The sequence below is a fragment of the Acanthopagrus latus genome, chromosome 6 (genome assembly GCF_904848185.1).
Source record: "Acanthopagrus latus isolate v.2019 chromosome 6, fAcaLat1.1, whole genome shotgun sequence".
In the NCBI taxonomy this organism is placed as follows: domain Eukaryota; kingdom Metazoa; phylum Chordata; class Actinopteri; order Spariformes; family Sparidae; genus Acanthopagrus; species Acanthopagrus latus.
This window is the reverse complement of record NC_051044.1, coordinates 32,612,325-32,638,411: the sequence shown is the minus strand read 5'-3', so window position 1 is coordinate 32,638,411 and position 26,087 is coordinate 32,612,325. Positions and strand designations below refer to the sequence as shown.

General features: G+C 42.2%; 1 protein-coding gene and 3 long non-coding RNA genes across 7 annotated transcripts; 1 reads left to right on the top strand and 3 right to left on the bottom strand.

Annotated features, from left to right (window-relative positions):
- Positions 1 to 2,836: 2,836 nt before the first annotated feature.
- Positions 2,837 to 8,843, bottom strand: LOC119021618 (E3 SUMO-protein ligase ZBED1-like). The gene is made up of 2 exons (XM_037102025.1): positions 5,383 to 8,843; positions 2,837 to 4,987 (listed from the first exon to the last, which is right to left on the bottom strand). Exons 1-2 carry the CDS (start codon positions 6,245 to 6,247, stop codon positions 4,578 to 4,580), a joined length of 1,275 nt encoding a protein of 424 aa, XP_036957920.1. The 5' UTR covers positions 6,248 to 8,843; the 3' UTR covers positions 2,837 to 4,577.
- Positions 8,844 to 9,295: 452 nt separating this feature from the next.
- Positions 9,296 to 12,445, bottom strand: LOC119021642. The gene is made up of 2 exons (XR_005075710.1): positions 11,905 to 12,445; positions 9,296 to 11,496 (listed from the first exon to the last, which is right to left on the bottom strand). It is a non-coding gene; the product is annotated as an uncharacterized LOC119021642 (long non-coding RNA).
- Positions 12,446 to 15,034: 2,589 nt separating this feature from the next.
- On the bottom strand, positions 15,035 to 16,328 carry LOC119021641. Its single transcript, XR_005075709.1, has 2 exons — positions 16,083 to 16,328; positions 15,035 to 15,651 (listed from the first exon to the last, which is right to left on the bottom strand). It is a non-coding gene; the product is annotated as an uncharacterized LOC119021641 (long non-coding RNA).
- Positions 15,635 to 22,393, top strand: LOC119021626. 4 transcript variants are annotated; one of them, XR_005075684.1, is made up of 12 exons: positions 15,635 to 15,740; positions 16,479 to 16,554; positions 16,853 to 16,963; positions 18,099 to 18,213; positions 18,524 to 18,761; positions 19,262 to 19,453; positions 19,564 to 19,741; positions 20,033 to 20,213; positions 20,458 to 20,706; positions 21,297 to 21,483; positions 21,580 to 21,734; positions 21,980 to 22,393. It is a non-coding gene; the product is annotated as an uncharacterized LOC119021626 (long non-coding RNA). The 4 variants fall into 4 exon arrangements; XR_005075683.1 differs by having other exon boundaries at positions 15,636 to 15,740; positions 21,580 to 21,728; XR_005075685.1 differs by lacking the exon at positions 20,458 to 20,706 and having other exon boundaries at positions 15,637 to 15,740; positions 21,580 to 21,728.
- Positions 22,394 to 26,087: the final 3,694 nt, after the last annotated feature.

The window sequence follows — 26,087 nt, the reverse complement described above, 5'->3', positions numbered from 1 at the left end:
TGAGCTATAGAAGGTATTTTTGAAACCAAATCTCTTCAGTTTCTCATGTTCCACTTTCGATAAATGAGTTTCTTGTAGAAAATTAATATGTGTCCTTTCCTTTTTAAGTTTAGCCATTACTTTAGCTCTTTTGACAGGGTTCCCCAAACCGTTGACATTCAAGGAAAGGAATTTAAGCTCTTGTTTGGTATCCATAGACCACTATAGTTAAGTTAACTTTATGATGGATCCTGCGCAGGCCTGAACATATGAGGACAAGAGAACGTTCCTCCACAACAAAGAACCAAAATGTACCAAAAACAGTATAAGTAATAAGAAACAAAACAGATATACATTTAAGGACTTCCAAACACCAGGTCCAAACGAAGACCTTGATAGAGCCAGGAGAGTCTGGCTCTGAGGGAAAGCCTTTGTCAAGAGCAAAGGGCCCTCTTTGACTCTGACCATAAGTAGCTGACCACATGTTGCTACCCCCCTCCCCCCAACCCCACCACCCCACTCTCTCACTTATTTGTCTTATATAATACGACCAGGGTTCTCTAAACAATCACAAGTGTATAACCCGCGGCTCCAAATGTAGTAATGATAACAATAACAGTACAAAAAATCCCCCCCCACTTTTAAAATCGACTCATCACAACTGATTGAATACTGTGTCCATCCCCTCTCACTCACCGCCCCTCAGTCAGCTTTCACCATATCTTTCTGCAACGCCTCTACATCCCGGATGAGTCCCCGGGACATCACACCAACCCTGCGGGGGGCGCCCGAGGCCGCCGCTCGCCATCCGATGCGATCCAGATCTCTCTCCAGCTGTTGGTCCTCGGAGACCGACGCCCTGATCCCCAGGGACAGCAAGCCCTCCGCCGCCTCCCACGCAGAGCTGAAGGTCTTAGCTCCGTCCGTCAGGTGGACTCGAAGCTTGGCTGGATACGGAGTTTGGAACCGGATGTTCTTCTCTCGGAGTTGTCTCTTGATCTCAGCGTATTCGCGTCTTTTTTTCTGTAGCGTCGGTGTGTAGTCGTGATCCATGTAAATCCTTTTGCCCTTATATTGTAGGTTCTTCATCTGCCATGCTTTAGCCAGCACTTGTTGCTTGTGTTGGTGGTTGACGAACCTCACCACCAGCGATCTTGGGGGGGCGTTAGCATCGGCCGGTCTCTGCTGGAGGGATCTGTGTGCTCTTTCTAGTTGCAGGGGAGAGCTAGCCGGGATACCCAGGAGTTCTCTCAAAAACGCCTCAGTCCACTGCACCATGTCTCCACTTTCACAGCCTTCTCCCACACCATAAACTCGGAGGTTGTTCCTCCTAGTGTAGTTCTCCAACTCTTCACATCTCTCCTCCAGTTGTCTCTCCCGGCGCAGCAGGTAGCCGAGTAAGCGAGTGGAGCGGGCGGAGCCCTCCTCCACCTGTTCAATCCGGGTTTCCGCCTCGGTCATTCGCTCTCCCATCTTCCCAAGTGACTGTTCCAGCGAGTTCATTGTCGACGTTATGGTCTCTAGCTTCTCATTGTTCTCCCTTCTAAACATTTGGAGCTCCGTGAGAATAGCAGCGCTTACATTCTCCCCGTCGTCGGCTCCGCAGCTAGCTTTAGCGCTAGCCTCCACTGGTCTACTCTGTTGAAAAAAGTTCGATCTCGTGTCTCTCGTTCTTCCGTCGGAGGACGAATTTCCCCTCGAGTTCTTGCCGTGGCCACTCATCATATCTCAGAATATCTATGTTATGTCGTTCTCGAGTCAGTAAAATTGAGTGAGGCGGTGGAAAAGGGTTCGGGCCGGTCCCTACGCCACTAACATGCTGCCGCCATGACAGATGCCAGGAATTTATTCTTTTAAATAATGTTGTTATAATACTCACCATTAATGTGACTTCTGGTGCTGCATGGATTTCCTGATGGCTTTGTAGTCTGGTTGGTACTTGGTGAGGTTTAGCTTCATGCAAGCGTTGAGGCTTTCATCCGTTAAACGTGATCGTAGGTTGGACTTGATGTTTTTAAGATGTGAGAATGACTGCTCACATGCATACGTAGATCCAAACATGGTCAATACAGCAATACTCACACGCTGCAGTGTTTGGTATGTGACAGAAAGCGCGTTCCAAGTTTTGATAATCAGCTGGTCTTCGGGTTGAAGTTTTTTCATTTCTGTCCACATGTGCTTGCTCGCCAACTCTGCTTTCTGTCGTCCGATTCTTTCCAAATCTTCATTCAGCGACTTGAACTTATTCACCCACATGTCTGAGGCCTTCAGGTCAGCCACTTCTGCTTCGAAATCTCTGACAGAGACACCAGGAATGTAACTCAGGTCGCCTGTGTTCAGTGAACACTCGTTTGGATGGGCGATGAACTTAAAAAGACAACTGTGCTCACGAAATTCTCCAAAGCGTGCTTTGAACGACTGTAGGAGACTGGATGTGAAGCCAGCTAGCTGGTGGAGATCAAAGTTTTGAGTGGGCTCACTTGCTGTGCATGCATCTTTAAATTGTCTCAGGTTTTCAAAATGTAGTCAACGACCTGTTTCAAGATCCATGATGAAGAGCTCCAGCTTGTTTTCAAAAGCAAACACGGCTTGTTGAAGGGACAACACTGTATTTCCAATGCCTTGCATTTTCACGTTGAGCTGGTTCAGATGTTCAGTCATATCCACGAGATAGTAAAACTTGAGGAGCCACTCGGTTTCGGCTAGCTCAGGATGCTCGATGCCTTTCATTTCAAGGAAAGTTCGGATTTCGTTCAGGCAAGCTGCAAAACGGCTAAGCACCTTCCCTCTTGACAACCAACGCACATTGCTGTGCAAAAGCAGACCGTGATAGTTGTTTCCAACTTCATCCAGCAGTGTTTTAAACTGGCGATCATTTAAGGCTCGAGCAACAATAAAGTTGATCACACGAATGACCAGCGACATTACTTCGCCAAGCTGCCCATCACACATCTGAGCACAAAGTGCCTCCTGGTGTAGAATGCAGTGGAAACTTAGGATGGGTCTATTTTCATGTTCACGGAGAAGCGCCAAAAATCCTTTGTTTTTCCCCACCATACACGGAGCACCATCAGTACACACTGAGAGAAGTTTATCCATAGGTAGATTTTTTTCTTGAGCGAACTCCATGAAAGACTTGAATAAATCCTCACCTCTTGTGGATCCTTTTATTGGCAGAACAGCAAGACTTTCTTCGCACAGTGTGTCACCAGCAGCATATCTTGCAATCACACTGAACTGCGAAATGGCTTACGTCTGTTGACTCATCCAAAGCCAAGGAAAAGAACGGCGGCATTTATGTCCTTCACTTGCGTTTCCTCCACTTGGTTTGCCATCGTGATGGTACGATCATGAACAGTTCTTGCAGACAGAGGCATGTCTTGTATTAGGGGTGGGCGATATGGGCAAAAAATAATATCTCGATATTTTTTCAGATTTTAACGATAACGATATTTTGTCGATATTTTGAAAAATGTGATTGGAATTCTCTGAGTAATACCTGGTTAAAGATTACAATACCTACAATGATTAAAATGTGTAAGAAAAAACACATTTATTGTCTTTAAACTTTATCAAACAAATAAAAAATAACTCAATTGAATTACAGCAGGAACATTGAATTGTTAAAAAAAAAAAAAAAAGTCCTCCACGCATCCTTGAGAAATACTGAGAAATGGACAGCAAGTGCTCATAAAACTTAAGGTTCTGTCCAGGATTGTATTAAAAAAAAACACACATTTTCTAAAAAGGTTCAAACAAAAAAGAACTTAATTGAACTACAGTGCAGACATATTGAATAATTGTAATAAAGTGCTGCATGCAATAGGAATAGAACTAAATAGACATTTGTAAACAAATGACAATATTGTGGAGAAAAAAATCCACAATTCTCAAATAGAAAAAATAGTCAATACTATCACAGCTAAGGACAGACACCAGAAACTTTGCAGAACTTTGAACATTCTAGGACAACAGTTCACTTCAAATTGTGTGCCAAAAACACCAGCCTGTCCACATTGTCTGGCTTGAGTGAAGCCCGGTGACACGTCACAATGTTTCCACCTGTGCTAAATGCCCTCTCTGAAGGGCTACTTGAGGCAGGGACGCACAGATACTTTTTTGCTAGCTTTGCCAGCCTAGGGAAGTTCATCTCTTGGGTTTTCCACCATGCAAGTGGGTTGACATCGCTGTCCACCTCCGGTATCAGAAGGTAACTCTTGATCTCCTTTTCTATGCCAGTAGCCTGTGACTCCCCTCTCACTGTTTTTTGAAATAACTGCCGAAAGACTTATTTGTTTTTTTGGCTGGCTCACAGGTGTCATCATCACCCTCTGCTCCACCCTCTGCAGTGGCACCTTGAGCTGTGGAAGTTGAAGGGCCTGGAGAATCGCTCTCTTCCTGTGTTGCCATAGCCATAAGTTCAGAGGAAATTGTTGACATCATCATCTGATCATCGGCATTGTAGCGGTTCTTAAACCGCGGGTCAAGCGTGGATGCTACACTTAAAAGGCCATCCACATTGTCATCTCTGTACTTTGTGTTAAGGTAATCCAGAATGGTTTCCTTGATTTTTTTTGTGAGCTCTGTATCATCAGACTTCACTGCCAGGACCTCCGAGTTAACAGTGACAGTACCGGTTTCAGGTAGGAGATGGTTACTACTTGCTCACCTGAGAGGGCATCTGTAAACTCCAGCAGGGGACTAAGTGCTTTGCTCACTGATTCTAGCACATCAACATCTTGCCATGTTGGTAGGAGATGCCTGCGCTTCTTGTCAGCACCTAGCACATGACGAATGGCCTTTTCTTGTTCAACAAACCTCTTTATCATGCGCTGTCTTGAGCCCCATCTTGTTGGTGATTCTGTGATGAGTTTATGCTCTGGGAGCTTCATCTGATTTTGAGCATCAGCCAGTCCTTTTTTCAAATTCCAGCTATTGGAAAAGGCTGCAACCACCTTCTTGCAGACACCAATGGCTCTGTCTATCCTTGCATCACGCATGCTCCTCTCTGGAAAAAATTTGAAAGGGTACATCATTGCCATGAACTGAGCAACAGTGCCATGTAGGCAATGTTGGCCTTATACTGCCATACATTGCAATTTGAAATACCAGTTAATTTCATATATTGTCATATTAGCCTATCCAGTAACAAAGCTTATAATATCAAATTATATTTTCTTGAACTGCGTGCTGCAGCTGTGCGTGTGTGAGCAAGAAGAGGGATAAAGAGAATGACGGTGCTTTTTAAAAGATGTCAATTGTGTGACGCCCACATTATCACTTTATCATGTATATTACTGATATTCTCAGTCTAACGTGTATTTACTCTCGCCCAAATTGCTCGCACTCTAGAGCCCTGACTGTTTAACTGCATTGAATAAGAAGATTGACATTTGAACTCACCGATTGCAATATGAAGCCGGTGCCCAAAGCACGGTAGCCTTTTCCAGTCATTGATTCTGAGTGCACTGACGACGTTTGCGCCGCTGTCGGTGGTCATGCAGACCATGTCCTGTTCACTCGGCGACCATGATGCGAGGGCATCTTTCAGACCAAGGGCAATGATTTCTCCTGTGTGGGCATCTGGGAAATAGGACGTTTGCAAACAGTAGCTCCGAAGTTTCCACGATTCATCAATGAAATGCACGGTCAGAGAGAGGTATGGCTCCAATGTTCTGCTAGACCATAAATCGGTTGTTGTTGCGAAGTGTTTCACCTCTTGCACTTCACTCATCACAGCTTTACGAGTTTTATCATAGAGGGTGGTGAGAGCGGTTCCGCTGAAATATTTTCTACTTGGCACTGTGTATCGCGCGTCTAGGACATTCAAAAGTTCAATGAAACTTTTTCCCTCCACCAACTGCATCGGCAACATCTCTTTGGCTATGAATTTGGTGATAGCATTGGTTATGTCTTGCCATCGTTGACTTTTTCTGTCATACGGCACTTTTCTGCTGAATGACTCAGCGAGGGTTTGTTGGGTGTGCTGAACAGCTGGCCTACTTGGTTTATCTTGAGCTGCAGAGTCTCGAAGTTTCTCGTATTCTTCATACTCTTTACTGTGGTTGGTGCGGAGGTGGTGAAAGAGATTCGTTGTGGAGCTTTGTTTAACGGCGATAGCTTTCCGACAGATTTTGCATATGACGGTGTTTTGACCAACGTCAGTCTTTTCGAAACCAAACCATTTCCATGCCAGAGAAGTAGACCCACGTCTCGGCACTAAATCCTCTGAAGTTGCGTCAGGGACTGTACCTGCCTCCACCTGCATTTTCCACAACTACGCTGCTGACCTGTTGCAAGGCTTCTCGCGAGAGAGGTCATGTGACTTTCTTACAGGACTTGAGCGTGGCTGAGTCGTGCTGTGTTTTTTATGGAGCGCTGCTGCTCTGTAATGTGAAGTGTGGACGTGCGTTTCATTGGTTTTGGCGAACTAATTTAAATACTCGATAATGTAAATTTGCACATCGTTAAAACAACAATCACGATCCTATCGCAGACGATATATATCGCCCACCCCTGTCTTGTATCCGTTTGATTATCTTGTCTTTGTTCGGAAGATCATCAAAAAGTTCATTGGCTACATCCAGCATGAACGTTTTAGCATACTCGCCATCTGTGAATGGTTTTCCGTTCCTCACTATTGCTAAAGATCCAGCAAAGCTAGCAGAATTATAGTCACCTTGTCGGGTCCATACACGGAGTTGCTGCTGGCTAGCTTGCAGCCTGCTCAGTAGCTCTTGGCACGCTTTCTTTCTACTTTCTCCCGCAGGGTATTTTGATGCAAAGGTAGCATGGCGTGTGTTGAAGTGCCGCTGTACATTCGACCGTTTCATCGATGCAATTTTGTCATTGCAAATTAGACACACCGCAGAACCTTCTCTCTCCACAAAGGCGAATTCTTCGGTCCACTTGTCCTGAAATGTACGATACTCCAAATTTTTTTTTCTTTTCGCCATCTTCTTCGTCGAAGGGTTAGCTTTGAGCTAATGACGGCGCAGACTGATTCAAAAGGGGGCGTTTACCTGTTTACCCAGCAACGGCCAACGTAGGCTATTATAATCCATTTAAATTATGGACAATTGCTCCTGCAGCCAACTGCAGCCCTGAACAGGACATGAGCAGTGGAAAATAGATGGATGGATTAAAACAAGTGAGAATATTTTGTTTTATCTTAGAGCCAGATGCAATCATCAAAAGAGCCACACCTGGCTCGCGAGCCATACGTTCCCGACCCCTGCAATAGCCAGACAGTCAAAGATGCTTCACTGGCTTAACACTCCATCATGCACTGCTAGCTGCAGCGTATGCGCCATGCAGCCCAGGCTTTTAACGCCACACTCGTCCACTGCCTTCTGCATATTCTGTGCATTGTTGTGAAGCACAACGTGCACATTGTCTTTTTAATTTTCCACTGAGCAAACATGCAGTCAAATGCACTAGTGATGGCAGCCACCGTATGCAATCCTGCAAACTCTTGTGCACACAAAACAGCTCTCTTCATTCCAAAGCTGTCATCAATCCACTGAGCAGTAAGACTCAACATACTCATCTGACTTACGTCCAGACTCCATATATCCGTAGTGAAGCTAATGTCTGTCACATTGTCCAACAGTTTGTGGATATGTGTGAAATACATTTTCCATATTGAATTCAGATATTTGTACTAAACTACTGTTACACTCTTCAAAGGTCCATTATGAATGAAAAGTGTGTTTTTTGATAAAGACAGGAAGAGAGGCTTTAGGCTCCAACTGTCCAGTCAACAAGCTTAATGTTTTTCTATGAACTGACGTCACTGAGCTACATGGACAGAGTTTATGTCCTGTTGACAGAATCAGTGTTAAAGCAGTAATGTTGATGGCAGACGTATTGAATCGATATGTTGCTACACTGATATAGATAGGTCTACCGATGCTACATGCTACGTAGACAGTATTGGCAAGATCAACATGTATGCCACATTAAGGTAGTTAATGGTTTTAACATTACAATGTTGATTAATTAAATATAAAACGGCAGCAAAATCGCGATGATATTGCTTTCACAGAAAGTGTCTACATGATTTTATTTTGAAGTTTATTGTGTCTAAAGGATTTTATTTTGAAGTTTCTTGCACTTCCCGGCCTGAGACTAGAGGCTGCACTGGAAGTGACCCCACACTGGAGGTCTGCAGCCAGACTCTTGGATTTACTTAGTGCTGACAAGATTACATTATCCAGTTTAATTGTATAGTAGCCAGGCTGACAGTTGATTATAAAATAAGCTATAGCACGAGAATGAAGATGAATAGTTTAAGACACAATCTCGGGGTGTAACCAGACTGTCTTATTTTGTATGAGGACAGATAAGAATGAAGAGGAAGGGAGATATTTCAGGCTTTTTTCTTTTAAGAAGCACAAATGAGGCACAGCTCAGGTCCAGACAGACTCCAACACCAATGTCAGCAGCCCTGGCAGCTCTGAAGCTGCAGCTAGTCAGGCAGGTCAGTGTGGTCAGACACAAGGACCCAGTCTACCAGCCCCAGGTCAGAGCTTACAGAGGCAGTAAACTGCATGCCCAGTTAGGACACTGAGCAGTTTGGCCTCACTCTGTAACAATAGATGATTTTGACAGATTGCGCCTAATTATGAATGTTGACTCAGCTTGTAACAGTAGATGATTGTGTGTGTGTGATGTTATTTTATTGCTGTTTTATTTTGACGCCATCTGTATTTTTCACAATGCAGTTTCCTCAGTTGTTGAGAGTGACACATACGTCTGCCTCTGAGGAGGAAGACAGTGAGCCAGAGCTGCTAGGAGGAGATGCCACTGAACCCCCACATCCACATCAAGCTCCACATAGTGTGCACCTAAAGGACCAAGTGGTAGGCCCACACTTACTAACCTATCTGTGAACCTTTTGAACAGCAGCTATTCTGACATGATATAGTTTGGCAAATACAGGTGCTACTAATGGCATTAATTAGCCTAAGGTCCAGATTCAGCTGCACTTACATTGAACAGAAGCTTTTCACTGTGCAAAAGCTCTACACATCAACCTACAAGTTAGCCACTGTGAGCCACACTACTTCATCTTGTATTGAAGTATTTCAGTATTTATTCCCATGCGATGTGTGTCCATAACTACTCAATATGTATTCTAGACATCTCAAGATCCAGAGAGGAGGGTCCTGTTCAGCCGTGTCTGAAAATGTTCCCAAGAACTCAACATGAAACAAGGAAGAGGGCGTTCGACAGTTCTTGGTATACGGACAATTCAAAAAGGAGGAGAAATCCTCTTTGTTTTTTTGTTTGTTTGTTTTTATTTTTATTTTTATTTTTTTTATCACTTCGCAGGTTAATCAAACACCTTCAAGCAGCCAGGAAAGAGAAATAACTCACATTTAATTTGGCTTTCTTTATTTCCCACAGATAACTACAAAAGTAACCATCAGTGTAGCCTATTGTATTTTTGTCCAACAGCGTAATTTCAGAGTCCGTGTTTCTAGTTTGCTGCTGCATTGAGTATAAGATTAAATGACTTGTAGTTCAATCTGTGGACAGTAAGTGTGTGTCTGCCTCTAATGTTGGGTCCTGGGGGTGAGTGACGCCCTCAGCCTCTGGTCACCCTGCAGCCTGACTCAGGATCAGCTCCTCAGCCTCTGTCGGACGTGGTGGAGGTGGAGGTGAGAACCACTTCATGTTCAACTACTCAGCAGGATGTTAGGACACAGATGTGTGTTAAACATTATCTGTTGGTGGTAAAAGCTACTACAAGTTAAAATATCCACTGAATAAACTTTTACTTTGTTTAATATGTGAAATAAAACCAAAGTGAGGAGCCATCGTGAGACTGTTTCTGTATTTCATTTTCAGCCGATTTAAATTAAATGAAATAGCCTAAAATGAAATAAAATAAAACACTGAACAACATTCAACCACTTTCTCAAAGGCTAATATAAAAGAAAGTGAGGTTAAATTCAAAATGAAAAGACGACCGCATCTACAACTCTGTCAGTGAGTTTTATTACGGCCGCAGCCGTGTTACTTTTTCCCAGAAAATGTCTGTTTCCTGTTTTCTCCCCTGTTGCCATGGTGAATCACAGTATCGGAGCTCAACTGATGATGGCTTTTTACTAGTCATCAGGCACAAGCTCAACTCAGAGTTAACATACTCAGAGTCGACTTACCTTACTCAGATCAGCTGTTCTGGAACTGAAAACTCAGAGTTTCACTTCACAGGGTAAGTCAACTCAGAGTTCAGGGTTAGGCTCAGAGTTAGTTGAACCTCCTTTATGGAATAGCCCTCTGGTGTGTCTGCACGCATTAGGAGTGATGCAAGATTTACATTTTATGTGCGCTGTATTGAACTCTGAGTAAATGTAGTTATTTTTGATGTGGTGAAGTCAGTGTCTGAAGTTGTTGATGGATGCCCACCGGTCTCAGTGCAGGTGGTGGGAGAAAGGGGGGCGACAGCTAAGCTATTATCCCCGGTAGAGAGCGGCCCCCACCCTGTGTGAAATGCTGTAAATACTCTTGTCAGTGTGCAATAGTCTCACTGTTTTGGGAGTTTTTTGTTTCTTATTCATGTTGTTTATATTGTGAATACTGCTTTTCACTTTTATCTATATGTCTAATCTTTTTTTGTAGTTATTCATTAGTGCTGTTTTTAATTGATGCTCTGTTTTTGCTCTCCTTTGCTGCTGTAATGTTGCTAATTTCCCTGTTTTGTTTTGACAATGATCAGTTGTGATATCATGAGGCTAATTATCTGTATAGAAACTATTTTGGTGCTCACCTAACTAATTACAGTTTCTCTATCTCAGAGGTGACATTACATTCTTATACGTGGGTCCTTCATAGTTGAGAAGTATAAAGAGTATAGAGTCACATGTACATGGCTGTACAATATCAATCAATCTTTATTTATATGGCACTTTTCATACAGAAAAAAGTACCTCAAAGTGCCTCACAGAAATAAACAACAGCAGAAAAATAGAAACAGCAAAATAAAGTTAGGAGAAGATAATTAAAAGAACCCAACCCTCCCACCCCCTCGGACATGGACAGAGACATACACACTCATACACACCCAATATGCACGCTGTATGTATGTTTTTGCTATTTTGATCTAAATTTGCTTGATGAAAAATGGTTGTTTTGTTTCTTGTTGTAATCAGGTAGTCAGAGCTTCTACAGTGTCTTCTTGATGCTCCCACAAGGGGGCACCAAAGTCTAACGAGTGTAAATCTCAAGGCCTTTAGTCACATTTTTCAGAGAATCAGTGAACCCAGATGCGGACACAGACAGGGAAGCAAAAATGCTCAAACCAGATTTAGCTCATTTTTACTAGGTTGGATCTGGGGCAGGGCTGGGATGGTCCAGATAGGGAGAGTCAGTGAAGGGGAAGAGTTCAGGAGGTGGGAGCAGTCCAGGAGGCTGAATCCTGAGCGGGATTAACGGAGCAGACGGGGGAGCAGGTCCAGAGTGACAGCGGCCGGAGAGCTGAGCAGGCAACATATTTAATATTTTATAATGCTAACAGAAAAGAAAGCAGACCAGTGTCAGTTTCTTATGTTGATTTGCAGACTCCATGATTGTTATTAGATGATCAAAAATACCGTATTTATAGAAATGACGTTGGTGCTTTTTAATCCCACAGATGTCACATTTACATGTCAGGATCTGGTTATTATAACACAGATTCAATATTTAACTGTCATGTATCAACACAGTAACAGCGATACATACATTGGCAGCTGTAAACACTCATAAAAACATAAAATACATACTGAGGTTTGGTGCCTACCTGTACACTGAACATATATAAGGAGCAGTTAACCATCAGATCATCAGAGAACGTTACAGACGTTGTTTATGGTTTTAATCTGTTTATCAAAGATAGTCGCGCATGTGTCTATGTGTAAATGAGAGGCATTAACTTACAGCACTTTGTAAAAAGGAGCATTATTTAAAGTTCACTCCATTGACTTGTATTACTTCACGGGGCTGAGCTGCCACATCCAATATGACGGCGACGTCGACGTATCACTGCAACGGGCCAACCCGCTCAATGAGGCGTCTGTGTTTATGTGTCCATGCTGCTGATGACTTGTAGAAACCAGCCGATGCCACAGCAGAGTCAAACAAGGTCCTCAGGAGTGACTTTCACACTCTAAAGAACCACCTGTGTCTTATCAGCAGTCACAGTGTGGTAAGCCTCTTTAGTCGTTCATACAACTCTGTTCAAACAGCCATTTTTATTACGATCAGCGGAGTCTGTCTGTAGTTACGGGGCGCACACCTCGCGCAGTCTGGTCCGTTCCTGGACTCGAACCTGCCAACCTCCATTCTCAACGGCTGAGCGCATGCGCACTGGGAACACTCGAAGTGACATCTATCTAAACCGCTCGGCCATCGCAGATAACAGCTTCGCGCGGCGAAAAAGAGGGGTGTGGTCTGGTGAGCCCATAGCGTCAGCATATCAGAGGTGCCTAGTGTACATGACAAACAACAGGGAGACACAGTTTGTTTTTCTTTCTGTCTGTCTTTGTTCATTTGTTAATTTCGTAAAAGAAAATCATTTTCTTTAATTTGCGGCGGCCCTCCAGCATGTGGCGCTCTAGACAACCGCATGTCTACTAATAAATAATAATGATGCTTTTTTTTTTTTTTTTTTAAAGGCGCCATTAAAAGCACTTAAGGACACGCACAGAAGGCAGAAGAGGATTCGGTGTAAATGTGGAATAATTAAATACTAAAAAAAGAATGAATAAAATAAAACTAAAACTAAATAAAACACACTTGCCTGTTCGTTATTCCAGTTTATTGCGCTATTCTCACCCTGCCCAACCCGGCCTGGTTGACTTCCTGTATAGTGAGGACTGCTGAGTATGAATTGTGTGCCCAGCTCCTGGCTCTATATTACTGTGTACATACATATTTAGTTATTTATTTATTCTCATTGCACTGAATTGTGTCCTGTTTCTGTTGTAGTGTTGTTCTTATATGCGGTATTCTTTAGTGCTTTGAAAGGAGCTTTTAAATAAAATGCACGATAATAATAATAACGATTATTATTATTATTATTCTTGTTGTTGTTGTTGCTGTTGTTAATAATAATCGTTATTATTATTGTTATCTATATTAATATTAATATTGATGAATGAGTAAAAGTATGTCCTATGCCAAGAGCCGGCCCTGATTCTCACTGTGTCCGGTCTGTAGTCTTCTGCAAAATCGTTCCCATGAGAAATGTAATGTGAGTCCACACTGCAGATGCAGGTTGGTGGTTCGATAAATGCCACCTGAGGGTACTCCCTGGTGACGTCACGGCAGTCAAAGTGCAGACCCTCTATGACGCAGAGTTTCCTGGCCGGGTGCGGTGGCGCGCGCCTGTAATCCAAGCTCCCGGGAGGCTGAGGCTGGAGGATCGTTTGAGCTCAGGACCTCTGAGCTGCAGCGGACTATGTCGATCGGGTGTCCGCACTAAGTTCGGGATCGATATGGTGCTCCTGGGGGAGCCCGGGACCACCAGGTCGTCTAAGGAGGGGTGCACCGGCCCAGGTCGGAGACGGAGCAGGTCAAAGCCCCCGTGCCGCTCAGTAGTGGGATCGCGCCTGTCAATAGATGCTGTAGTGCAGCCTGAGTAACACAGCGGGACCCAGTCTTTATATACTCTTTATACTCTTCAACACACACACACACACGCTCAACAACAACGTCTTTATATGTTACAGCAGCTTCATCACTGCTCATTTAGCTTCTTCTTTCCATCACAAACCTCCACAAACCAGCGGTGTTTGTTTGTCCTCTTTATATGTGCGTGTGTCATATTTATTATGAACTGCTTAACACTGAATATCATTACTGATAAATGTGATCTAACCTGGTGATGAAACGTGACAGAAGAGGGACAACGATAACGTTCTCATCTTGTTTTGATGAAAATGACGTCCTTCCTTTTTCACATAACTATGGTGAGAGAGAGAAAAAAATACCAAATAATTTTGATTCAGAGATTGTGTCAGACTGAAAGAGGTTTTTTTTTTTTTTCTAAGCCTATCTTTGAGTTCAAGTGAGGGACACTTGGTTGCAGGACTTGCATTCATGCTGGTATCTTTTAAAAGTGATTTAGTTATAAATCACACTCATGAATGAACCATACATCAATAATTGCCTACTTTTATGCATTGCGTGATGACTGTGCCACATGATACAGCAGCTGCTTTGGCGTTGCTAGAGGACATTGCCAATGCCCAACTAAGTTGATAGTCAGGATTTTCCAGTGATTCTTCAAACTCATTACATACTGTACAGGTACAATAATAAAAACAACACACCTGTACGATCACGGTGACCTCAGCCACGACATCACAACTGTTGGAAGCCAATCATGGTCAAGTATGCAAGTAAACACTGAGACAAACATAGAATGGACTAAACAGTGAAGCAGGAGACATTTTATGTCCTTATTTTAACTTCGGAAATTAGAAACATTTGCATGGTCATTGATTTAAAAAAAAAAATTTTCTCTTTAAAAAAAAAAAAATTAAATTAAATTGAATTTAAAAAAAATCATATGATACACAAAACATTATTCAAAGGAGAATATCTCTTATGTAATACTCTTAAATAATACAAATTAAGATTCACATGAGCAACAACAAACCCTCAACCCACCATCAGCTCAGTCAGTGCTCACGTGACACGACACCCCAAATGCAGGCAGGGTCACATCATGAGGAACTGGCAAATGACAAAACAAGGACTCAGTGACACCACTATTAAAGAACACAATCTAACTATGTTATATCAACCTGCCACATTTAGAAGGCATGCAGGCTCTGATTTCATCACTTTTTTTCTAATGCCCCCCCCAAAAAAAAAATATTTTCCCCTTTGAACCGTTTACACATGAAGTGACGACAACTCCTTAAATAAATGGTTTAGCATTATTACACCGTCGGAATGAGAGAGTAAAATAAAAAATATATATTTATTTACTCATTAAAGTTTTCACATTGATATGAAATACAAAACTTAATAACCAACTACTACTACCTCTTTAGTTGCAAAAGTAGGAACTAACCCCACCGGAGCTCTACCGCTTCATTATCATGCATTGGCAGCCGGCTTGTATTGTGGCTTTCCCCGGCCTATGAGCAGGGAGCCGGGTCTCTACCGTCACTCATGGCCGGGAATGCCTGTCCTGTAAGCGGGCTGACATGCATTGATGTTAGCGGGACCCATGCTCAGCAGCATGGTTCGACCAGCTATGAAGCGGGAGCACGCTCAGTGGCATTAGCTCCTACAATATCAGCGAGGAACTCCAGCCGTATTTATAGACCTCTCTCGTCGTCCTCCGATCACTCATGGTGCCCACTTTTATCTGATTTTTTTTCTTGCCAGTTATTATGCCTGTCACACAGTCACAACCAATACTCACATACTCACTAACTCACCAAACAGTTTTCACATTTGAAATTGCTTTACTTTTGAAATGATTTGCCTTCATTTGGCTGAAATTTCTTGAAAAGAATTTTCATGAAGTAATATTTTATGAACATTCATAAAGGGGCGGAGCTACAGTGATGCCCTGGTAGCGCTGGTCACCTCTGGAACCTGATTGGACACCTCAGACGCCACCTCAGTTGATTGACAGGTCTCTGCACGTCAATGTTAAAGTAGCGTCTGTGGAAAGACTAACACGGGAGGCAGAATAAACGTCTTTCAAAACACGAATGGATCGTGAGGACCTACTTTAACTACATCACTCTGAAGTAAGTTTTAAAGTGGTTACTGATGAGCAGTTGTTCTACACTGACGATTTGACTGCATATTTAGAGAAGAGATCTTGTCCCCAATAGTTCAACTACTTCAAGTTCAAGTAGGCTTATGTAACGTAGGTTAATTAGAAAGAAATGATGCATCTGCAGGAGGAGAAGGCGATGCTGGATCTTCCGCCCGCTCAGCCGCCAACATTATGAAAGGCAATGACCTAACGTTAGCCTGAAGTAGAGCTTAGACCGGGCCCAAAAAATCAAGCCCGACCTCACATAATGTAGAATCACTTCATGTTACAGAAAAGGAGCCTGATGCTAACGGTAACTTAAACCTCATACCTGAAAGTCACATCCAGGTTAGTAGATAATATTGTAACAGCCTGGGATTGTTGGTGTTGGTATTGAATTATATTTACTGCCGTGCCATATCTGGTGTAACTGACGTTAGCTAGCTGCTGGTGAGGTTCTCAACGTCAGTCAGTGTTTAATAGTTTTACCATGAAATCTGGCTAACTCACTAGCTAACCTTGCTAGCGTTATATCTAGATTAGATAGATAAAGCTAGCTTGTTAGCACCTTTCTTTACTGAGCAACCAAGGCACAGTAGCACTATCAATCAGCAGAGACAGTGTGTGTGTGTGTGTGTGTGTGTGTGTGTGTGTGTGTGTGTGTGGGTCCAGTAGTCAACAGCATACAATGCTTTTATCCCTCTGTGTATCTCCTTGTTTGTTTTAGATGAGAACTGGCCAGCCTTGTGGACTGAGAGACATCAACAGGCATCCTTGGTTAGAGTGGAGGGACAGAAAGTTCAGTAAATATCAGCCAACATGCAAAGCTGTGATGTAAACAATTGAAATTTGTAAAGTCAATATGTTGTGTCAATATTATCATTGACACAATATCAGTATTTGATTTTTAAATATTGCAGTTATCATCAATATCAGTATATCATGACACGGCGCGTCAGCACTGAAATGTCTCAATGATTGTTAGATGTGTCACGAAAGTTCATCCACACATTCATGTAATTGGTGATAAACTGCAGGAGCTTTGGCGATCCCTGAACCTCTCATCATTGACATTTTGTGTAATTTGGTGCCGTCCCACAGTTCCTGAGTGACGGAGTCTAGTTCCGGAGGTGGAGTAGCTGTGACAGAGACACCACTCATCCTATTACAAGACACTGAACCGTCAACATGAAGTCGAAGCTGCTATTTAAGGTGAAGAAGTGACTTAATGTTGCATTAATACCTTACAGACTTATCAGTTGAACCCCCCACCCCACCCCACTTGTTTAGACCCACTGTGCCCTGACTAGAAGTCTCTCTGCATTATGCCAGCAAGTAATTGGAATCAGTTAATTGTAAATGTCGTAGCAAATGTTCGAGCTCCAAGACGCTGAGCTAATGTGGTCTACATGGCGAATATTACAACTGCTTAATGTCAGCATGTGTGTATCGTCATTGTGAGGATGTGAGGAGGCTGATGCAGGCGTTCGGTAAAGAAAGGTAGATGGAATGTAAAGTGGATACATAAGTGTGTGTATATATAAGTAACTAGTGCATTGCCTGTAGGAAGCATGTATGCCTATAGAAAAGTGGGAGGTTAAGTAGCTTTTTCATGGATGGCCAAATGAGGTTGTGTTTAAAGGTGGGACATCAGGGATATAATTGGCTGTTTTTGACTACTTTTGATTTTACCATTATATTTCAGCTTAAAAACTGTTTACCTTGCCCTGTTTGGTGTCATTATTTTCAGCACAACCTCAAATGTGTGACTGTACAGTTATTTTTTCAATTTGACATACTATATAACCACTATGGACCTAAAATCACAAAATAACATAAAATCAGAGTAGGAAAAAGTTTTTTACTGTGAAAACCACAAATATGTTTAATGAACCAATTGCATTAGTTACAATGCAAATATAAATTGTTGTTGCTAAATTTGTGCGTGAGTTTTTGAAATTTACAAAGTTATATGTAACTATTTACATTTAAAGGTCCCATATCATAAAAACCTGTTCAGAATCTGCTCCTTTAGTTACGTAACAAAAGGAGTCATTATCATAGGCCAACTTCCACTGCGCGGTGACAGGAGATATCCGAGAGGGGGGCGTTGATCCCTGAGGTAAAGTTCGGTGCGTCCTGCGGTGAGACAGCAGTGTTTCACAATGTTGTCGCTCAAAGCTAGACACGCATATTGCTCTGTTGTTGGTTGTACAAATCAACATAAATCCTTATATTCTGTCCCAACTACAGAAGAACAGAAGAGCCAGTGGTTGCTTTTCATTTTTAACGACAACGTGCCAGCTACGGTTCGTGTTAGCTTGTATGTGTGTGCTAACCACTTCAGGTCGGACTGCTTCAGTAACGAGGGTCAGTACAAAGCTGGCTTTGTCTCGACACTGACCCTCGTAAAAGGGTCAGTCCCAACCATAAGAGACCCAGGAACTGCACCCGAGCCACAGGTAAGTGTCTCCACGTTTTGATAGTATTTACAGTTGCCTACGAGTATGGTGAAGTCAGCTTGAAATTGGCTAACTAGTTAGCTCCGCTCCAGTAATGGCATTTGAAGCAAGTGTGATGTTAATGATATTACGAGGGAGTTTGGTTGTCACAGTAAAAAGTCTGGAAAAAGACTGATCCAGTAAAGGGCCATGTGGCTGCAGGTTTTCATTCCAACCAAGCAAGAACGCACCTGATCAGGTGGCCCTTTACTGGATCAGTTTGACGCCACTGGTGTAGACTTCTTTAGTAAAATGATATTGTTGTTTACAGGTGTTCAGGCTACTGTGTCCTGCAAGGATTTTGGTGTTGGGACATCCACTGCAGACCCTTTCCGTTTTTCCTCAACACCTGTAAAGAGACCCTCAAAAAGACCTCGTCTGGAGCTTGAAGAGGAGCTGCAGGACGATCCATTAGAGGGCAGCTCTTCAGTGGCAGCTTCAAAGGGGCAGGATCCCACCTATGATCCTGCAGAGTCCGTCACAGCGCTGTCAGAGTCAACACTTTAGTCGTAAGTTACCCAATATATCAGCGTTTGTGTGTTAGTGAGTGCACATGTGGTGATGGTAGTTCACTAGATAAAATAGTTCTGCCATAAAGTGAACATACGTTTTTCATCATTGTATTCATTTTTATTCACTTCAGTTTTGTTGGAAACATTTTAGACAGATTCATAGTGATCTTACGATGTTCTTTTGGCTCCTGATGTTTCATTTTTCAAATTATATTGAAATAACTTTACGTTTTTAATTGTAGGGTGTATATACATAAGAGATCAGCCTGTATGGAAACTAAAGTACAGTTTAACTGTCCTGGAGATTTCCTATAACGTACATGACTACAGTTTTCACTGTAGGACTGTTGTTGTTTACATCAGTAGTTGTGCTTATATTTATGTGCATAAAAAACATATATTGACCAACTGGAAAGAGTGTAATGGTTCAGAGTACACTACTGGAGAGAACTCAAGCTGATTAATTCCTAAATGTGTTTTCCTTTTGTTTGATATAGACAAGAATCATCCGCTCCCACCCACAAGATCAGAAAATCCATAGTCCATTCCTGTCCGTGGAGCAGCGATGCCCCCATTGTGATTTCTACACACACTGGAATAGCCGGCCTATCCATGGGAGCACACCAGCTGGGAACCTCCACCTTTCGGCAGCTGGGTACCTGAGAGGTGCATCCTTGAAAATTGCACGGGTAAATGATGTGCAACTGTATTTCCTACAATTCTCATTGCTCTGAATATGAAGCATTTCTGATCAAGTTACATGCATTATGTCAACATGTTTTTTTTTTTCTACCAACAGGTCTTCAAGGCGATGGAGCTGCAACTTTTTCAGTACAACACATTTCGCCGGCATGCCAGATCTTTCACTGAACCTGCAGTCATTCACCAGCGGAAAACATTACAGGATGTGATGCTGCAGCGGCTCAGTCAGGAGAGCAAAGTTCTAGTTGGTGGCGACATGAGAGCCGACTCTGCAGGTATTTACACGTCAATGAAATAGAGCAGTTTATCCAGGTTTGTGATATATTGTTAAGTTCAAAGTAGAGTGACATTATGACACATATAATAAGATATGTGATGATGATGTGCGAAATTTGGGAGTTCTACAACAATGGATCTTAACTCAAACACCGTTTCGGACACCGAGTTGGTTCAGGTGAGTGGTGAAAATTCAATTGTAACAAGGTTATTCAGTGAAATTCAAAAACGTCCATTTGGCTTATGCTAATACTGTTTATTTTGTTTGTTTTTTTGTGCTGGGGCAACAGAGCAATGAGGCTGGTGGTAGTTACCACATGGAAAAAGAGGGCCTGAGGAGGAGTCTGGCACTGCTGGAAGAACGTGGCATTAATCTTGACTGCATTGTTACCAGCCGTCATCCACAAATTCAAAAGTTCCTCAGGGAGAGAAACATCACCCACTACTATGATGTGTGGCACATGGCAAAAGGTATATTTTCCTATTTTCATGTGCATCCATCCACATAAAAGCTGCTCCTAAAAGTTCATTATGCACAAAGCACTTTTCTGTGCACATCACATGTGAGTAACAAGAAAGGAAATGTATGTCCTTACAGTAACATTGTAAAGCTATGAGTCAATTAGTATCACATGTCTTGAAATTGATTATGAAATGCTGCAGCTGACTGATCAATCAATTATAAATGAAAGGAATGTATCTATATGAACTTTAGGGATTTCAAAGAAAATAGGCAAGATCATTAAGGAGAAAGAGTGTCAGAAACTACAGAAGTGGATGAGAAGCATCAACAATCACATCTACTGGACTGCAGCTGCCTCATCCACTGGGCCAGAGAGAGTCGCAAAATGGACCTCAGTCCTGAACCACGTGCAGGACGTCCACACACACGATGACCCTCTTTAGCCCAAGTGCCTGCATGAGCTCCACCAGACACGGGACAAAAACAAATGGCTCAGAGCAGGTGTTGCACTAATAGATGGACTAAAAGTTATTACATCATTTTTCCTCAGTTTTAAATAGTGATCACACATTTTGCAGAACAGACAACTACACCTAGTGATGTGATATTTTGGAAATTCACCATGAATACTGCCAATAATATACATTACTTTATTGTATTTTAAAATATGCATTTGTTATTGTTTTCTACAAATTAGAAAAGTGTTGGAATTACTGTACATATTATCACTCGCTTATTTGATGTGTTGCAATATCAACTGTTGCTAAATCAGCTTTCTGCCTGTGAAGAGAAATAACATATATGTTGTGACAGTTGGTTCACGACCCCGCTGTGCAGCTGGTTCGTAACCAGATAAGAGAAACTTTCATTATGTTCTACTTCAAAGAAGAAATGCATACTAACATGTCTACACTGAAGAAAATAAGATGTGCAAGAGCTACTCCCTATAACTTTTTGTAACCACACTGAGGTAATAAAAGATAGGAGAACAGAGAGCGCAGCAGAGCAGTTTGGGGTGTAGGAGACTGCACACACTCTGTTCTCCTTGCAAGTAAAACTGATCGTTTGATTGTCTTTCTTTCTCCGTCTAGTCTTTGTTTTATGAATGTTTTAGGTGTTTCAACCTGACAAAAAGCTGTTGGCCAACAAAATAACTCTGAAGGATGTGGCAAAACTGAGCCCTCACCACCAGACTTCATCTGTGGAGACATTCCATAGTGTGATCGTTCGCTTTGCCCCAAAGAATGTTGTTTTTCCCTTTATTGTAATGCTGTGCAGGTAAATCAAACTAGGGTTACTTCAAACTTTGTGAGATGCAGCCTAAACTGTGCTTTATTATGATCACCTGTGATTTTGTCTTCCGTGTACTTCCAGACTGTACCTGGCTGCCATGTATTACAATGAAAATGCAGACAGACCACAGGCCAAAACCCAGGAAGGTGTACCTCTCTACAAGGTCTACTTTCCAAAGGCTATGAGGGGACAGTGCAGAGCCAAAGCCTACAAGACAGAGCCAACACTCCGTTAGTGTTAAAATCTTTGAAGTTTTTTCAACCAAACATGTTTTGAACTTGTTGTACTGGTAATTGCTCTCATGTGTTAAAAGATTTTTTAAAAACAAATCCCGGTAAAAAACCCCAACCTTACAAAGGAATAAATAAATAACTAAATAAATTGGTGGCAAGTACCAGGATGTATTTAGGACATTTGTATTATTTTGTAAAAATAATAACATAAGTAAAAATGATCTTTGTTCTTGTGTTTTATGAAACAGGGTATGTCCCAGAGGATTTGACCGCCCGGTATGAACATCCTGACAAGGAGGAGGTCATTGCCAGTTATGTGTCCAGGTTCAACCGAGGGCCAGTCTAAATCCAACGTTGTGGCCTTCGGCATCAGGAAACTCTCTGCGGATGCGTAGGACCACACAAACTGGAATGACTACCCGGATTCTGCTTCCCAGGCAGCCCCAGCACCAGCTCACAAAACTGCCATATGGTAGATACCTGTAACGACTATAAACAATGGACACAATGTTTAGTCTTGTAGAAATGTATTTAAACTGTGTATTACAATTTTTCTAATGTTGATTGCCTGATAGGTTTGCCCTGTGTTTGAATTATTGTTTAATTATTGTTTTGGGGTGCATTGTTGCATGTAAATAAATGCTTGTGTGTGTCTACAAAAATGACCCGTGTGAATACATAAAAAAAATATGCACAATATCTGTTTATGAAAACTATACAAAGGAAGAAATAGCAAATCCAGTATATTGGATGGGGGAAGACCCAGGACACGCTGGAGCGACTCTGTCGCCCAGCTGGCCTGGGAACGCCTTGGGATCCTCCCAGAAGAGCTGGAGGAAGTGTCCGGGGTGAGGGAAGTCTGGGTGTCCCTGCTCAGACAGCTGCCCCCGCGACCCGGTGCTGGATAAGCGGAAGAAGATGGATGGATGGATGGATATATGAAACTGTACTTAAATGTGTCATGTGTTACTGCAGTTGCAAAATTATGCCTGCTGAAGGAAAACAAGCGATGATAACATCTTAGGTTTTTATTCTTTGACATTTTACAAAGAACAACTTACTGGTGTGTTCCTCTCAGCTGTAGCGGACCATAGTCAGCTCTGTATACTTGACAGGCATTCTGCAAGGAGTAAACACTGAGGCACACAGGCTCCAACCCAGGATGATCAGTCATACATGACACCTCCTCATCCACCTCCTGCAGACGTCTGCTCACCTACAGTAAATAACAAACAGAAAATGTCATTGTAATTTATAAGTGTAAACAGTAGCCAAATTGAGACAAATAACTTTTCAGTTTAGCTGTGTGGTTGCTACCTGTGGTATCTCCAAACAACAGATATTTTCAACTTCTATGGGCATATTTGCACAGTTTCCACAGGAGCACCTTCCTGTAAAAGACGACACTGAAGTTAGCCTCCAATTCACCAGCTTCCCATTCGGCACTTAAGGGGAAAGTTAAGAGGAAATTAACGTTACGTGCAGTGCGTCTGTTTGAACACTGATTGTCTGTTTTTTGTGACACTTCTTGATGTAAAAACATTTTAGACATTTTAGGTCAGACATTACCTTTGCCTGACACCCGCTATCGTATTTATGAAAGGTTTATTTTATTTGCTAAAGGGGAGATTTAACCGTTTTTGTTTGATACCTACAGACCTCATTAGACCAGGTCGATGATCAAAAACCACTATGCCTAGACTTGTCAAATCTGGATTAGATTATCCTACAGAGGCTAAAACTTCATTCAGACACAGTTTCTGATTTGTGAAACCTTTATTTATTTTTTTTTAACATCTTTATTTTTTCAGATTAAGCCACATCTCTCCATCTCCTTTCAGATGGACATGAAGATCTCTTCTTTCTCACTACAAAACAGTAAAAAAAGTGATGTTTATCTCTTGAGAAACGTTAAACACATCTTCATTGACTGGTCAATTGCTAAATAGCCGGTAAAAGTCATGATTTGCGTTCTATGAATACAAAAACCAATAAATATATATTTTTAAAAAAGTCATGATTTGCAATTACCTTTCCTCCACCTGGCCATCAGTACTGCTGACTCATCTTCTCACAACAGGACAAGCTGCATTCTTGCACTTTTGCATGATTTCTGTTGTCATGAGATACTCAAGACGACATGCAACCATGTCTTCCTCTGTCCCATAAGCATCCCATGAAGTCCCTTTAAATCACCCAATGGTGTTTAGCCACAATAATTTCCCCTGGGACCACTCCTCCTTTTCAAAAAGTTTGTGGACTTGTAGTCGGGTGGAAATCCAATTATTGGCACAAGTATTAAGGTCAGATTTAATCCCAGGTCTCCTCTTAATAGCCATATGAAGCATATACAGGAGGTTGTCCACTGTACATGTATTTGTCATCGACACTGTTTGCTGCTCTATCCACCCTTCTCCTCCCTAATATGGACGGCATCCCTGTATTTTTTGTGGTGGCGGGTGTACTGCTGCACCTTTGATGTGACTCTTAGTCTTTGGATGTTTTTGGCTGGCAGATGTTGCAGATTCCACAAGACGCTTTTTCAGTGGAGGAGGGGAGATGAAGCACTTGGACTTTCTTTTTCGAGTAGGTCACTTCTTCCATTTCTCCTCTTGTGATAGGGGAAAAGAGTCTGGGCCATCAGTTTCCTCTCCATCTTCATTGTTGTTTGGCTGTTTCTGTTTTTTGAGTAATGTTCCTTTTATTCTTCCCACAACAAACTCATGCTGGAGCTGCAGAAAATCTCCTGCCCTTCTATGCAGCTTTGATTTTTGTTGTGCGGAACCAATTTTCAACAATGGCATTACTGTCTGTTGTTTTGCCAAGATGTTTCAGCATAACGCCTGACCAAAGGGGAACTGTACCTGTATAATCTAAAAGAATGTCCAACACAGACTCACAGAAATGGGTATTTTTTGTGGTGCACCCTCAGCTTCATCTTCCTTTCTGGCTTTATCATTTGTGTCCTTTACCACTGCTTCTATGGGAGCAAAGAAAGGTGATTACTTCCTAATTGATTTATGCTGGCCTTCAGAGAGACTTGGTTCTTCATCATCAGCAGCATTTATTAGGTTTATCTTGTCCTGTCCTCTGTGTCCGTATGGCTTCCTGCAGTCTTGACAGATGTTCCTGACACATTTTTGTCTCAGTCCTTGATGAAAAAACACACACTAAGGACTTCATAATTGACAAGATGACAGAAAAATCTGTGGCATTTTGGAGAAGCTGTGCAAGAAAAGATTTTTTGTTTCTTTTTTGCACTGCACCTTGCTCAGTTTCATGCTTAAGCATGTGAGCAGCACTGAGGTGTATCACAGTCATTTGCACTGTCTGCTGCTCTTGGCACACCTGAAAACAAAGTCGCAAGTATTGCTGTATTGAAGCAGTGTTGAATGCTTGAATGAACGCGTGGATCATGGCCCAACTGAAATCAGTTTCACTTTTTTGTGGCTTCAAGTCTTTCAGGAACAGCTTGAAATAATCCTGACGCAGGCAAGACTGGGACAGACTTAACATCATTAAGATTTCCAGCGAGAATTTTCTCCTCATCTGCGGATGCCAGTTGTTTTGTGTGAACCAACATGGGAGAACATTCGCCAAGTTGTCCTCTGGGTGTGTGGCGCTCAGGTTGGTCTGCTATGCTGTCAATTTTTCCCTGGGCCTTTACATTAACAGGTATATCACCTTCAGTATCAGTTGGGTCTTCCTCCAAAGATACAAAGTAAGTTGTGCAACCAGCAAATTTGCATACAGCCTTACCTCTCCAATACACATTTTCATTTTTTCGACTTTGAGTGCGTTTTATTTTGTTAGACGTAAAAGAAAGAACGCAAAATTTGTTTACAGATCCTATTTTGCAGCTCAGAAGATCCGTCCAGCCTTTCTTCAAGACCCTGTACCCTTTTAGCTGGCTGAATTGTTGCCCGTTCAGTCCTTGTTAGACTTACTTTAAACTCTTGGGGACAGGATGGAATTTCTTGTCCAAAGGATAATCTCCTCTTCACCTGGTCCTTACGCACTGGCTGTATTTTTTTATTTATTCGGGTATCTGTACATGAAGGACAGTGCCATGGAGATATGGCAGCAATGTCTTCGATACTTAGGAATCCCACACAAACAGGATGGAACCAGTCATGGCAGAGGTCGCACTGTGCATGTGGCTCGTTAGGATTATTCTTTTGCTGGCAAGAACAAAATACGGTATCAGGACGAATTTCTGGACTTTCCTTTTCTTCACTTGTCGGCGAAATGTTTTCAGCACTAATTTTGTCCTTTGTCTCTGATCGTGTGTCAAGTTTGTCTTCATCTTTATTGTTTTACATTTTTGTCCTTTGTCTCTGATCCTGTCTCAGTTTT

What these genes read in the sequence shown, in the direction of transcription:
- LOC119021618 (XM_037102025.1), bottom strand. Translation starts at nt 6,247, where the DNA reads ATGCAGGTGGAGGCAGGTACAGTCCCTGACGCAACTTCAGAGGATTTA. An exon ending in CCGGCTTCATATTGCAATCG is followed by an intron (nt 4,988 to 5,382) that starts GTGAGTTCAAAT and finishes AATTTTTTCCAG; the next exon opens with AGAGGAGCATGCGTGATGCA.